General features: G+C 53.6%; 3 protein-coding genes across 3 annotated transcripts; 1 reads left to right on the top strand and 2 right to left on the bottom strand.

Annotated features, from left to right (window-relative positions):
* Positions 1-183: 183 nt before the first annotated feature.
* RRP5 (rRNA biogenesis protein rrp5) lies at positions 184-7,677 on the top strand (the record flags this gene model as incomplete). Its single annotated transcript, XM_062893479.1, has 4 exons — positions 184-687; positions 746-5,125; positions 5,183-6,831; positions 6,889-7,677. 3 exons carry the CDS (start codon positions 184-186, stop codon positions 5,741-5,743), a joined length of 5,445 nt encoding a protein of 1,814 aa, XP_062739292.1. The 3' UTR covers positions 5,744-6,831; positions 6,889-7,677.
* QC762_706330 (uncharacterized protein) lies at positions 7,012-9,457 on the bottom strand (the record flags this gene model as incomplete). Its single annotated transcript, XM_062893478.1, has 2 exons — positions 7,012-9,342; positions 9,419-9,457. 2 exons carry the CDS (start codon positions 9,455-9,457, stop codon positions 7,807-7,809), a joined length of 1,575 nt encoding a protein of 524 aa, XP_062739291.1. The 3' UTR covers positions 7,012-7,806.
* Positions 9,458-10,026: 569 nt separating this feature from the next.
* On the bottom strand, positions 10,027-10,743 carry QC762_0108750 (uncharacterized protein; the record flags this gene model as incomplete). The annotated part of the gene is made up of 2 exons (XM_062884294.1): positions 10,027-10,332; positions 10,588-10,743. The coding sequence occupies 2 exons, from the start codon at positions 10,741-10,743 to the stop codon at positions 10,027-10,029; spliced, it is 462 nt and encodes a 153-aa protein (XP_062739290.1).
* Positions 10,744-15,506: the final 4,763 nt, after the last annotated feature.

The following is a 15,506-nucleotide window of genomic DNA, read 5'->3' as shown; positions in this document are numbered from 1 at the left end:
ATGGAGTGTTTGGCTAGAAAATTAGCCATTTGGTAGGTCATATTGCCATCTGTAGTTCATCCCATTATCAGGTTGAACATCTTCGGCAGAAGCAGAAGCGTTCCATGTCAACTCTGGGATGATCCAGGGTCTCTTCCAAAGCCCCACCGGTGCCGTTCACCGCTTTTGTTATCGTTATCGCCAATGGGCAGGACCCACCAGAAATTTTTGTGGTGGGTGCCAGCTTCTTGTGGTTGCGAACGAGCCTCCCGTCACTTACAACGACCCAAACATCAACTATCCGCCATGGGTTCGTTAAAGCGCAAAGAGGGCCCCGACGGCTCTGCCTCCAAGACGGCAAAGCCTACAAATGATACGCGACCCTCCAAAAGGGCGAAAGGAAGCGATTCAACCAAGGACTCCAACAAGAAGGGCGACGCAAAACCATCAAAGCCGTCTACCCCAGCAACATCTCTGATCAAGGAGGAAGAGCCATTGTTTCCCAGAGGTGGCGCCAGTGTCTTGACCCCCCTCGAACAAAAGCAAATTCAGATCCAGGCCAAGAACGATGTCCTCTTCGAAGAGGCTGCCAGCAAGAAATCTGGAGGAGAGAAATCCAAGAAGAAGAAGGCACGCAAGTCCAAGGGTGGAGAGGTAGAACCTGTGAAAGACGAGGATGCCATCAAGGTAGAAAGCTTGAACTTCAAGGTAAGAAGAGGAACTTCGTCATGGGGTTGCCATTGATGGCGTTGCTAACAACTTCCAGCGCTTGGTCAAGGGCTCCCTGGTGCTCGGTACAGTCTGCGGCATCAACCTCACCGATGTTGCCGTTGCGCTTCCCAACAACCTCGTCGGCCACGTTCCAATTACGGCTATTTCAGATATCTTTACACAAAGGTTACAGGCAATCGCCGAGAAGGACGAGGAGGAGGATCAAGCAGACGAGGACGACGAGAACATCGACCTCCAAACTATCTTCCGAATGGGCCAGTATGTTCGCGCCTACGTTGTATCAACACACGATGATTCGGTCGACGGAAAGCCCAAGCGCCACATTGAGCTATCACTCCAGCCGGCGCTCGCCAACTCTGGCATGTCAGAGCAGGATATCGTCGAGAACACTACTCTTATGGCTTCGGTTGTTAGTGTGGAGGATCATGGTTTTGTTATGGATGTCAACATCTCAGACTCAAAATTGAAGGGCTTTTTGCCTCGGAAACAACTCGACAAGGGCATTCCGGAAGAAAGTGTTCAGCCTGGCTCAGTTCTGCTTTGTATTGCGACCAGCAAAGCTGCCAGCGGCAAGGTTGTACAGCTTTCCACCTTGGAGGACCGCATCGGCAGCATCAAAAGCTTCCCATCCGAGGCCACGACTATCGACTCGTTCCTACCAGGCACCGCGGCCGATATCCTGGTTTCCGAAGTCACCGAGCACGGCCTTGTGGGCAAGGTGATGGGTCATTTGGATGTGACTGCTGATCTGGTTCACTCAAACGCTGGCCCTGGTGCCGTTGACATTGTGGACGAGTACAAGGTTGGCTCGCGGATCAAGGCGAGGATCATCTGCAATTTCCCCACCGCAAGAAAGCCCAAACTCGGCATTTCCCTGCTGCCACACGTGCTGTCACTTAAACCGAAAATCGCCAAAACCAAGAACGACATCGAATCGTTGCCAGTGGACATTCTCGCCCATTCTACCATTATTGAAAAGTGCACTGTTCAAAGGGTTGAGCCCGAAATTGGTCTCTATGTTGATGTTGGTGTCGAGGGTGTACCAGGCTTCGTGCACATCTCCAGAGTGAAGGATGGCAAGGTGGACTCGCTGTTCGAGACCAGCGGCCCTTACAAGGTTGGGTCCGTCCACGCTGCTCGTGTAGTTGGCTACAATCCTTTCGATGGCATGTACAACCTGTCGATGGAGAAGAGTGTCTTGGAGCAGCCATTCTTGAGAATACAAGACATCCCCGTGGGAGTGGTGGTGCCGGGTGTGGTTGAAAAGTTGGTCGTCAACGAGCACGGGCTTGGCGGTTTGATCGTGAAGGTTGCCGAGGGTATTTCCGGTCTGGTTCCTGAAATGCATCTTTCCGATGTCCATCTGCAGCACCCCGAGAAGAAATTCAGGGAAGGAATGAAGGTCAAGACCCGTGTCCTGTCAACCAACCCAGTAAGACATCAGCTGCGGCTTACCTTGAAGAAGACACTGGTGAACTCCGATGCTCCTCCGGTCAAGTCATACGACGAGCTTGCCGTCGGGCTTCAGACGTTCGGTACTATTGTTAAGCTTCTGGATCGGGGTGCTATCGTTCAGTTTTACGGACAGCTTCGTGGTTTCCTTCCGGTGTCTGAAATGAGCGAGGCTTACATCCAGGATCCCAAGGAGCATTTCCGTGAGGGCCAGACTATTAGTGTTTACGTCCTCAGCTTTGACCCCGAGGAAAAGAGAATGATTGTGTCCTGCAAGGACCCATCAGCCTTTGGTTTGGAGAAGCAGGTTGCACTGAAGAAGCTCCAAATTGGCAACTTGGTTACCGCCAAGGTCACACAAAAGACAGAAGACGATATCTTTGTCGAGCTCGTCGAGGGCTCGTTGAAGGCCATCCTCCCTGTCAGACACCTTACCGACAAGTCGGTCAGCAAAACACAGTCTGCGCTCAAGAAGATCCACGTCAATCAGACTCTTACGGAACTGGTTGTTCTTGAAAAGAACGAAGCTCGTCGGTCCATCATCCTCTCTCACAAGCCAAGCCTTGTCGAAGCGGCGAAGAAGGGCAAGCTTCTTCACACAATTGACCGGGCACGTGTGGGTGATGTTGTACCTGGCTTCATTCGCAACACAACTGCCACGGCCGCCTTCGTCCAGTTTGCTGGCAGGCTGACAGCGCTGCTCCCCAAGACCAAGCTGCCACGCGACATCCAGGATAAGCCAAGCTTTGGCTTCCAAAAGCTGCAGTCTGTCACTGTCAAGATCACATCGGTCGACAAGGATCTTAACCGTATCGTTGTTGCTATCCCATCGGAGGGCGGTGAAGACGTTCAGGCAAAGGCCTCTAGCAAGTCGGCCGACAAGGCTATGAATGCCCTGGATCTGTCGGTCTTGACTATGGAAGATCTCCCGATTGGCAAGATCACTAAGGCGAGGGTAAAGTCTGCCAAGGATACACAGATCAATGTTGACCTTGCCGACAACGTCCAAGGCCGTATCGATGTTTCGCAGGTCTTTGACAAGTTCGACGACATTCGCAGCGTGAAGAAGCCTTTGGGCAAGTTCAAGACTGGCGAAATCATCGACGTGCGTGTTCTTGGTATTCATGACGCTCGCAACCACCGTTTCTTGCCCATTTCTCACCGCTCAAGCCACACGGTCTTGGAGCTCTCGGCCAAGCCAAGTGATCTTCAAGAAGGCTCTACCCCAGAGCCTCTGAGCTACGCGAAGCTTGAGGTGGGGCAAACTCATCTGGCGTTTGTCAACAATGTCGCTCAGAATCACATCTGGGTCAACCTGTCACCTAATGTTCGCGGCAGAATCAGCGCCGTTGAGCTCTCCGATGACTTGTCAAAATTGCAGGATGTGGCGAAGAGTTTCCCTATCGGCTCTGTCCTCCAAGTCCGTGTCATCCACGTGGACGCAGAGAGGAACCGTCTCGACCTCTCGGCTCGCGATCCCAATGCAGAGAACCCGTTGACCTGGGACAAGATCCAGAAGGGTATGGTGCTTCCTGGAAAGGTCACCAAGACTACCGACAACGTAGTGTTTGTTAAGCTCAGCGAGTCTGTGGCTGGACCTGTTTTCTTGTGCGATCTTGCGGATGATTACGAGGAAGCCAACCCTCTGAAGCATTCCAAGCACGAAATTGTCCGTGTCGCCGTGCTCGATATCGACAAGAGCAACAAGAGATTGAGATTGTCGATGCGCCCCTCTCGCGTGCTCAGCTCAAGACTCGAGGTCACAGACAAGGAGATCACTAAGGACACCAAGATCGCTGTGGGCGATGTCCTTCGTGGGTTCGTCAAGAATGTGTCTGACAAGGGTCTCTTTGTTACGCTTGGCGGTGACATTGTGGCTATGGTCCAGATCAAGAACTTGTCAGACTCTTACCTGAAGGACTGGAAGGAGCACTTCCAGATTGACCAGCTTGTCAAGGGCCGTATCATTTCTGTCAGCAACGGTCGCCTGGAGATGAGCTTGAGGCCTTCCATCCTGAGCAAAGACTATGTGCCCCCAATCACATTCTCGGACCTGAAGGAAGGTCAAATCGTAACGGGCAAGGTCCGCAAGGTGGAGGACTTCGGTGCTTTTATCGACATTGATGGTTCTGATCGTCTCTCCGGTTTGTGCCACCGCTCTGAAATGGCCGACAGAGCGATCAAGGACGCCAAGGCGCTCTACAGTGAGGGTGACAAGGTCAAGGCTCGTGTTCTCAAGGTGGAGGAGAAGACAAAGCGCATCAACCTCGGCCTGAAGCCGTCGTACTTTAAGGACGACGATGAGATGGACGTGGATAGCGATGAAGATGCTGGTGCCGCCTTGGACAGCGAGGATGAAGACATGAGCGATGCTGGTGCTGGCGGCGCCCTCGTTATCAATGCTGACTCTGACGATGAGGATGATGATGATGACGCTGGCAGCGACGTCGAGATGGATGATGCCCAAACAGAAGGCGTCAAGGGTCTCGAGACCGGCGGCTTCAGCTGGAATGCCGATGCTTTGGATGAAGATGACAAGGCCGCTGGCAGCACTGATGAGCCGATCAAGAAGAAGAAGCAGCAGCAGCAGCGTGAGTCTCGGGCCCAGGTCGACCGGACAGCCGAGCTTGATGTCAACGGGCCTCAGACGACGAGTGATTACGAGCGTCTCCTTCTGGGTCAGCCTGATTCGTCAGAGCTGTGGATTGCCTACATGGCTTTCCAGATGCAAGTCAGCGATCTTGCCAGCGCGAGACAGGTGGCTGAGCGTGCGATCAAGACGATCAACATCAAGGAGGAGCTTGAGAAGCTGAACGTCTGGATTGCTTACCTCAATCTCGAGGTTGCCTATGGCACAGAGGAGACTGTTGAGGAGCTTTTCAAGCGTGCCTGCACCTACAACGATGAGCAAGAAGTCTACGAGCGTCTGGCCAGCAGTTACATTCAGTCTGGCAAGCTCAAGGTAAGTCACTCCCTAATTTAATTTGATGATAGACCAGTTACTAACTCCCAGCAATAGGAAGCAGATGACCTCTTTGAGAAGATCATCAAAAAGTTCGGTTCCAAGTCCCCCAGCGTCTGGATCAACTATGCCCATTTCCTCCACACCAAGTATGACCGTCCCGACAAGGCCCGTGCCCTTCTTCCCCGCGCCGAAAAGTCGCTGGGAGGCGGGAAGCCCGTCATTCTGGAGTTGATGCCCAAGTTTGCCGCGCTCGAGTTCCGCTCTTCCAACGGTGACCGCGAACAGGGTCGCTCACTGTTTGAGACCATTCTCGCCGCCTTCCCCAAGAGATTCGACTTGTGGAACCAGTTTGTCGACCTTGAGACCTCGGTCGGCACTACTGATCCCGCCACTGTCCGTGATTTGTTTGATCGCGGCAGCAAGGTCAAGGGTCTCAAGCCCAAGCAGGCCAAGACTTGGTTCAAAAGGTGGGCGCAGTGGGAGGATAAGAATGGGGAAAAGAAGAGCAGGGAGAGGGTTAGCGTCAAGGCGCAGGAGTGGGCTAAGAAGGCGGCTGAGAAGAAGGGGAAGGTCGTTGAGGAGGAGGAGGAGGAGGAGAGCGAGGATGATGAGTAGAGAGTAGGGGTGTGTATATTTGAGATGTTGATAAAGAGGGGGAAGGGGAAGGAAGCATTATTCACGGGAGGGGGGAGGCGGAGTTGATACCGGCATGGCCAAATCATGGTTTTTTCTTTCTTTTGTTAAAATGTAATTGTCTCTACAGTAGTTACTCACTGTTGGTTTCTGGTCTTGATATCCAGGAAGGTTTATAAAAATGAAAAGCAGGTGTTTTGGGTTTGCTTTCATTGACAGTGCTCGTCAGCCGCGCTTGTGATTTACAGCCTTGCCTTTTCTAGAGTGATGTGTATAACCCCCACCCCACCTCCTGCTCAACCTCCAACCTCTTCCAAGCAGCCAAGAGAATGTAAGACAAAACCAGGAGCAAACATTCCTAGATTTTCTTGTTCCCTTCCTCAGTCGGATGTGTGATTCCCAAAGTGAACAAGGATGATGCTTGTTTTGGGTTTGTCGTGTATAAAACCGGGTTTGTTGTTGTTGGTTGGAGGTGCATTTGCATATGGGAAGCGACTAGAAGAGGGAGATCGGCAACCTACATATATACTAGTGTAGTCTTACATATGTGCTCTCTATCACACCGGGAAAAGAAGAAAGGAAAGATCGCGCGGCGTGCGCACTGTGGCGAAACCGGTGAAAGGGGGGGGGGGCGGATTGTGGCCAGTTAGGAGGGGTGGAAGGGGTCCGAAAGAGGATGGGGGGTTGGTTTTGTCTTTCTTGGGGTGATCGGCACGGTATGGAAATTTCTAGTGTGTATGTATGTATATGTAGATAGGTGTGTTGTTGTTGCTTTTTTGGGGGTGATGGCTTGCTGCACAGTATGCATGAGGAGGGAAAGGTATGAATCACGAATGGGAGGTTTCCCGATTGTGGGTTGAGTCAGAGGTATTGTTTATTTTTCTGGAGGTGTGTAGCACGCCACCTCACTTTGAGACATGGGAAGGTTGTGAGGTTTGTTTTAGACATGCGTTTTTGCGGTTGAGGTTGCCGAAGTTGAGAGGTTGTGAAGGATAGGCCGGGATACTGGATCTGGTGATGGGGTTGAGAGAGGTGTCCCGCGTAGTGACGTTTTATCTTTTTATGGCAAGGTGAGCTTTCTTGCTCACGCTCTCACTTAACATACTCATGCTGAATTAGCTGAGCAGCACGCTCACTCACTCACTCGCTCGCTTTAGCACCTCAGGTCATTTTCCCATGCCAAACTCATACTACACCCCCAATCTCTATCATTGACATTTAAACCACTGGTCAAACCGGAACAGGCCTCATGAATGATTAGAACACTTTTGATCGATATTGATTTGGTACCTCTCTCTCTTCTCTCTTAGAAAGCTCGCTAAGATGCAAAATGCACACAGAACTTTGTTTCCCAGTCTTTCTCTCCGTATCGGTAAGACCATAAAAGCAAAAAGCAGAACGAAATGCACAAGCTTGACATGCTCACTCTTAACTCCGTCGTCGCCCTCGTCAACTGAACCGTGATACCAAAAGTCTCATAAAAGAGATCTAGTTCAAGCGACACCAGTTACACCCAAAAAGAGCAAGAAAAAAAAAACATCCAACCCGGAGGAGACTCTCGTTTTTCCGTATTCGCAGTCCGTTTTGGTCCCCCTGTGTTCCGTGGCCCCGAACTTTTCCCGTTTCCTTTTGTCCAGTTCGTCCCTTCGTAATTGTTGCTGTTGTTCCGTCATGTGAGTGTTTTCTCGGAAAGAAAAGTGAAATAGGAGATCAAAAAAACAAGATGATGGGGTATCTGTTCGCTCTTTGCTAGAAAAAAAGCATCTGAACTTGTCTGTGTGGTTGACCAGTTCAGCTCTGTTGCTTGTGGTTGTTGTTGTCACCATGGCGTTAGCATTTCAAATGCCACCCGCCACTCTTCTCTCCGCCCTTTCTGAGCGGTGTCCTCTCATCATCATAATCATCATCACCATCCCCTGCCCCCCTCCAAAAAGGGAGGAGCAAACAACAAAACACCCCAGCTAGTCACGCGCTCCTCTTCACCCTCTTCCTCCCCCTCTTCTCCCCCTCCCCCTCACTATCCCCCCCCTTCCTCCTCCTCCTCCTCAACCTCCTCGGCCCCCCTCCTCCCACCACCCCCACCCCCCCCCCCCACCCCCAGGCGTCTCCCTCTTCTCGTTCCCCTTCTTGATACTAATCAGACACCCCTGCTCCTTCAACCGTTTCGTCAACCCCGTACTAGCCTTCATACCAGGAAAATCCTTTGCATTATACACGCAAAAAACCTCGCTCATCGCCGTAGCCACAATCTTACTCCTATCCCCCATTCGCATACTCATCGGATCCAGCACCACAAGCGCAAACTTCAACCTGAAACTCCCAGGTGTCCTGCAGCTCAGGTCAGGAAAGCAAAAGAAGCAGCCCTCCTCCCCGTTTTCGTCTTGGCCGACAAAAGGGGAGGCGACGAGGGTGCCCATGAGACGGCGTTGTTGACGGAAGTCTTCAGGCATGGCTGACATGTCGCGCTCGCCGCGGTCGTCGTAAATGGAGCAGTGGACCACGGAGAATTGGTGCCGGAGTCGGCGGGAGAGTTCCTCTGGGGAGAGGGAGGGGTCGTGGATTGTTAGTTGGACTATAGGGGGTGGGTCGATTACTCGGCGGTCGCGCTCGCCGAAGCCGCAGGAGCGGGCGGCGTAAGGTTGTTGGCGGACCGAGATGCGGTATTCTGAGGTTGAGGGGATGGGGGAGGGGGCTGGGGGTGGGTAGGAGGGGTGGGAGGTGGTGGTGTTCATGGTTGTGGTGGTGTTTGGGTGGGAGGTGGAGGAGGAGGAGGTAGTGGTGGTGGTGGCGCTGTCTGAGCTGAGGAGGTTGGATATGCTCATGGATTTCCCCTCTTGTCTTGGGGAGGCGCTGGCTTGGGTGCTGTTTGATGGGCTTTGGGGGAGGTGCGGTGGCGGACGGCCGTTCATGTATGCTGATGCTGGGACGTAAGGGCTGGCAGAGGGGCCGCCCATCAATACTGGTGGGAGAGCGCTGTCGTGGTGGAGGGAACTCCCTCTTGAACGGGGAGATTGATGGGGATACTGTCGTGGGAGCCCTTGGCTGTGGTGGTCTCGGAAGCTGTTCATTTGCCTCAGACGCATCTCGTGGGCTACCTCGTCAGATGACCGGTCACTGGCTGTTGATGATAGGGTGGGCGAGCGCCGGATGTCGACTGCCCGCCTGGAGAAGGCATGGGGGTCGTTGCTCGGACCAGGGAACTGCGGAGGTGTCTGCCCGACTGGTGAGGGGGTTGCGTAGTCTGAATAATAGCCCGGTTTCCCTCCCGGGTAGGAGACGTCCCGTCCATTTGGCATTGCAGGAGGGTGGCTTGCTCCTGCAGTCGATATCATGGTGGCCATGGAGGGCAGCCGTGGCGGCTGGGTGAGGTGAGAGGGCTGTGGTGGTGGGTACGGTGGGTGCTCTGGAGCATAGTGCCCATGTCCGGGGGCATATCCCTCGTGGTAGCTGTGATGTGGTCGAGACATGCTGTCGACGTCCAACATGGGATGACGGCCAAAGTCGTGAGGAGCAAAGTCGACCACTGTAGACATTGGGGGAGGCGGGATCAAAAATGGATGAATAGAAGAGGGGATCCGAGCCTTTTCATTACTCGGTCAGTCTCTTGTCTTGGAACTGGTCAGAAAGCTGATCTGCAAAAGGTGGGCAGCCGTACACTAGAGAGAGCCACTTGCTGCCGGGCGAGAGCAGCCACATATACGAATCCGGGTAGCCGGGTTGAAGGGTCGGAAGTGAGGCCTTGTCTCAGCGGGGGAGAAACAATGGTAGGCCACTAGTCGAGCCTCGAGCCAACAGTGTGTGCCGAGCTCTTGCAGGGAGGTGGCAAGGGTGAGAGCCCAGGATCTGGGATCTTGCGATCTTGATGCTGTCTCTGGTGTTTGGCGGTGATGCTCGCCGAGGAGCAGGGGTCTCGTGCAGCTGCAGAAGCCACAAATGAAGACAGGGCCAGCTGTGGTTGGATGGTTGGACCAGCTCTGTGGCCAGCCGAGGGCACGCGTGGGTGTCGAAGGTTGACGTTGTCTTGTATCACAGCGCCACCGGTCTGGATACCATCAAGTTCACACCGTGGAAGCAGGTGGTAGGGATGTGCTGGCCAAAGGTCGGGAGCAGCAGCACAAGACAAATGCGCAGTGTTCCGAGTCGGAATCGAACGGAGGGGAGCCGGAAGAGAAGTTCGAGTCTTGTTTGCCCAGGTGGTGAAAGCTGCAGGGCCGCCTGCTTTTATCATCTGTGTTCAGGTGCAGCAACAGCCCTGCCGTACAAGCTCAGGACTCGGCTCTTGACAGGCGGGTCTGGTACCACGTCCCGGCTCGATCTGGGGTCAGAGGGTAGCAGCTAGGGTAGTAGTGTAGCAGGGTATCAGGAGGGGTAGCAGGCAGTCGGGATATTTCAGAGCAATATGGTAAAGCCGGGCTGGTGGGCCATGGTGTGAGAGGATATATTGGCCTCCAGCTGTTGCCCGCCGCGGTGGAGGAGCACTTAAAGTAAGAGAAGAGGCGCCGGCGACCTGACGGTCCGTGAGTGGATGGAAGAGGTGCGTTCTGCAGATTGCCCGACAGGGATCGCAGGGGCTGATCGCGACAATCCAGCAAGCGGGTTAACGGGACCATCCAGTCCTAGTGTAGGAATAGACCAAGCACCTACCTACCTGCAGTCGAACCCTTGGATCGGGGGGTAGGCCTATCAAGGCCAGCAATGAGGTGTGGGATGTGTTTGGGATCTGGCTTGGAAGCTTTGGAAGACAGCTAAGGCACCGGGAGCGGGCTAAAATCCGCAGAGACGGGACAAACACCGTCTGTCAGCCTGATCAGCAGTTAGTTCAGCACCGATATGGCCCGCTGTTGCACAGTGTACTTCCTTTCTTTGCTGTGTGCGGGGGAGATGGGGCCCGCTCCGTGGACGGCGATGCTTCCACGGCGGGGGACCTTGGGGACTTGAGATATGAGACCTTTGACCACCACAGGGTGAACAGTGCGAGTCATCGCCAGAGCCTGTGTAAGGGGGCCTAGGAGACGACGAGAAACAAGCCATCCCGCTGGCAAGCCGAACACCGGCTGATGTCAACGAGATGGAGTGAAACCCAGTTCCATTGCTGAACCCGTCCTTCGAGTCGTCTCATCATGGCCCGGCTCTCTCAAACAGTCCCGGAATTCTCCCACGGGTTTGACATTGTCAATAGCGAGCCGATTTGTTACACAGCAGTCAAGAGACGAAAAGGCAAGAAGGTGACCGGAGGTCTGGGCCAAGTTCGCCAAGACAAGTCCGTGACTGCACGGAAGAGAGGTTCCTTTTGCTGCCCCTCCAAACTATTGTGCTGATTGCCCGGGGGTAGAGCATCGTGGGAGCTTCATCATTTGCGAGTGGAAAGCCAGCGCATGTGGATAGAGATGCATATCAGTGATGGCGCTAGCCAGGGTTAGGACCGCTAACAAGACCATAGCGCGCGGGCCATCCAACCCCCGGCTACGGCAGTCACAGGGTCCACACTCCACCGCAACCTGGAACTCCCCCCGCCGCTCTCCTACTTCTTTCAACACTTCTCCCATCGACAAAAAGACCGGAACACGTTCCAGTGCCGTTGAGCGGTGGTGAACCCTTGCCCACGACTCGAAATGTCTACCTTTTCACCTTCTTTTAACTTGACCCCGCGAGCTGCGGGCTGCAGGCTGCCGGGCACCTCGTCCTCGTCACACAGCACACGCCCTCGAAAACCAAAGACTCACGACGCCCTCACAATCTCACTCTGTGAGGTGGCCGCCAAGGCAGAGAGACATCCCCGGACAAAATAGCCGTGCCGTCCCCCAGGATGATCCAGACGTTGGGGTCTTTTTCTCGGTTCCGTCAATATTAACTTTTTAGAGTTGTATTAACAGAACCGTCTGTCCCCCGTCACAGAATAGATTGCCCACCACACGTGTCACTCGAAACATCTGCCGGCTTTATTTTGCAGATGAAGCTGTTGACGCCTTCCCGCCGCCGGTTCCAGTGACCCGGCAGAGTCTTCTCTTCTCTACAGTACAAGTCCAGAGACCGGTCCAGCCAGCGGTGTGGCTCTCTTACTCGCAATCGCCTGCTTATGCTCGGCAAGCCACACGACGCCATATGCAGTCAAACACTGCAACCCCTATGGTCAATTTTATGATGTGGCCCTCCTTCGATCCCTCATCTTGCAGCAGATTTCTGATCTTGACTCTGAATGGACCACGCAAACATCCTCCGCCGTGTTTGTTTCTGATCATCGTGGGTCGTGGATGTGAATGTGACGAAAGGCATTCTGTCTTCCATTGGCTGCAACGCCGCCCCTTTCCACTTTGCTGAAGATGGGCCAGCCATCCGCATTTCGGTAACTATAGGCACCGTCTAAGCAGCTAGGATGCTGATGTCTTTCGGTTACATTTCTTGTTGGCCGGAGGGGGGCTCGAGGGCCTTTTCCACGTCTGCACTGTCAGCAAACCCCCGTGCCTACTGTCAATTACTTGCCCATCATAACAATGCATCAAGGCGGATCAGAAATAGCAGGGAGAGCCTTGCCGCGGACCGGGCGGTTGCAGCGCTTCGCAGCGGGCGGGCGAACCATCTGCGCGAACAACTGGACAACCGCGGCCTAAACATATCAAAGCGTACGGCTCGACAATAGTTGCCTCACTCGGAGTCTACAACCAGAATAACCTCGCCATGTCATCGGTCTGCCCAGCCTTTTTCAGAACCTGCAAGCTTGCCGATGTGTCAGACAAGGGCCAAGAGGGGTTCACAGGGGTCACCGTCATGAAAGCGGTTCACGGATCCTGACAGGGTTCGCCAGCACCCGTGGTTGGAAAGATGTGACCCTAATTCCCGGTTTCTGTCTTGTGCCCCACGATGGGGGTGCTGGGGGGAATAATGCCGCTTAAAATGCTTGTGGCTAATCAGCGACTTTTCTAACCACGGCAATCGTTTGGGCTCTAGTGGCTCTTCAGCATCCAAGCAGACGCTTATCGCTCACAGCCAGCCCCCAGTTCCATGCGTCGTCACACACAAGTCCAGCACCTACGCATGCTCTTCAGCCCCCGTCATCACCGTCATTCATGGCTCGAAGACTAGCTTACTAGCTAGCTCTCTGCTTCGTCTCTCCTCGTCTTTTCAGTGGTGTTCCTCCGGGCTTCACTTCTCGGTGCCGAAACATAAAGGCAGAATACACCCCCGTGCCGTAGAGAAGCAGACAAGATGGGGCCGGACGGGAACTGCTCCAACAAAAGAGGCCCTCGGCTACCGGAGTGCCAGTAACACGATTCGGCCATTCCTCTCTGGGGAAAAGGAGGGTTACTTGTGTGGGGCACTGATCGTCCCGTCCCTGGGCCCGGCAAGCGGCGCGAAAGATTGGCTTCCCACCGTCTATCATCGCTTCCACCATGGACTCTTGGCGTCCGAGACCATACAATGACGCTTGACTTTACCTGACGTTTGAACCAGTTAGGTGTAGATGTCATGTGATGAATCCTGTCATGGGACGATCCTTACCTCAACAGAGCATTAGGCGGAACAAAGTCAGATACAGGACGGGCTAACAACCTTGCTCCGCAGGTTGCTTTCGATCCCGTCGTCTCGCCGTTCTAGTTGTATACATCCGCTCCGTCAATGCGGCATGCTCCATCGGCCACTGAACTGTACCGTTTAGGTTATTGTTTTGAAACGCCTTAACGAAGGGTCCCAGCCATTGCTGATGTCGTACCAAACTTGGGAGTCGTCCTGTGCTTGGCTACTTCAGCCACAGATGCACTTTCGTTTCATCGAACACAAGTCGCCAACACCCACACTCCATCGGCCCGTCCAAGCCCCGGATTTGGCATGGCTTGCTGACGACGACATGACGGACGACATGGACGGGCTGCTGAGATCTATGGCTGTTTCCAGGTTTCTATTTCCAAACCCGCCAGGTCGACGCTCAACCAGACACTTGCCGCATCCTGACAGATGCCATGGCACCCACCCACCAACTACCACCTCCCGTCAAAGTCAAGCGCGCCTTTGCTTACGCATACCCCACGATATAGGGCCAAGTTACATTGCCATCTACATTTGAGTTCAAGCATCGCCAAAGTTGAACGGATGTCAGGCATTTCCAGACCTCTTCTCGGTGTCCTGATTGGAACGGCACGGAAATAGGACATCGCGGCTCGCTCATAATCATCTCATAAGCAGCCACAGTACAGGACCGTCTGTTCTGCGACTAAATGAATATCGACGCAAAATTTCAATATGCGCCGAACATTAGGCCGGGCGTTTTATCGGTCCTCCTGCGTCGGTCCCGAGACGGCAATGTTCTTTTCTACCACGGAAGTTGCAGCGAACTAGCTGAATAACGGGGGCAGAGTCGAGCAGACTGGCACCCATGCTCTTGCCATGCCATACCGGTCGAGACACTCTGTTGGCACTTGTTCTTTTGGCCCTAAAGACACCAAACCGCCTCTCATGAGAATATGGTTCACCAAATCAATGAGCCAACCATAAGGCTTCTGACAGCCAGTTCCCTCGGACTCGCATTGACGCCCTGATTGCCTAACCGTATATCTGGACATGGACGCCTGGGGGCAAATCCTCCACGCGTCAAGATGCAATACTACCCAACCAGCTCTCTTTTTAAGGGCAGACTTTCTTTCCTACTGGTCGCCTCTTCTTTCTGCCTTGGACCTAGCAAGAATGAGAGCTCTTTTTGACTTGACTTCCTGTGGACGAGCCGGATTTCCGCCGCACAATCTTATCTGCCGTGCTGAGCGGCCTATCGGTAGTTGTTGAAAGTTCATGGTTGCAATCCGATGTGAGTTTTCTCGGATGAAGCCGTCATTCAGTACATGAAGCTGACTACGAGCTTGGGGGATTATCATGGTCCCGTCCAGGCGTGATCTCATCCCCGAAAGGGCTTGCCCATCCATCTAGTTTTCTGTCGGCTGCGGTTATCTGTCTGGCATGATCACCACCATTTTCTAGAACGTTGGCGGATCCCCAAGAGACACTGCCGCTCGATGACCTCCTCGCATTCCCGCGCGGCATATTGGAGAGCATCGATCTTTCGTCACAGTTTTCGGCATCCGCGAGTTATGCTGTATGCTTCCATGACCAAGGTGCTGCAAGCGCAGCATCCGGCTTTCCTCTAGAACCGCCTGGTCTTTGCACGACCGGCCGTTTTGTATTCCGTACCAGCCGCCAAGGGCGCTGGTGACAGCGACGACGACTCGGATTCCGGGCTGGGCAAACAAGAGCCGAGATGTTGTGCTGCAGACTGCAACATACCCGCATGCAGAGTTGAAACTTTGAAACTGCGGCTAATTCTACCCCAAACCCCAGGCCACCATCTTCCCCGCCCTCGTCCACCAATGTGTTGTCGGACCTAATTAATTTGACGGGACTTCTCGAAATCTTCGAGTGAAGATCACGGAACCAGACAGTGTCTGTGTGTAGTGCGTTGTCTCTAGGTCTGTTGACTCCGATCCGCTGAAAAACCATCCGGCTCGAGCGCACGTCACGCGCTTGACGAAAGGACCTTTTCTTCGTCTCTTTTTGTTCCCTTCGTCTCATATATTTTCCTGATGATCAGATGAGCAAGCGCATTGCGGATGAACTGTTGATCACTTTTTCCAGATTCAGACGAGATGCACTTCCAAGTAGCATCGACGGAAATTTGGGGAGAGCTCCAAGATGACATAAAGTCACATTGTAGCTCTTTGGAACCGGAGACTTTAACCAGTCGAATGGCTGTCTATATACCTGG

Source organism: Podospora pseudocomata, chromosome 7 (assembly GCF_035222375.1).
Source record: "Podospora pseudocomata strain CBS 415.72m chromosome 7, whole genome shotgun sequence".
NCBI lineage: Eukaryota > Fungi > Ascomycota > Sordariomycetes > Sordariales > Podosporaceae > Podospora > Podospora pseudocomata.
The sequence above is the reverse complement of the archived record's forward strand: the minus strand, read 5'-3'. Positions and strand labels throughout refer to the sequence as shown.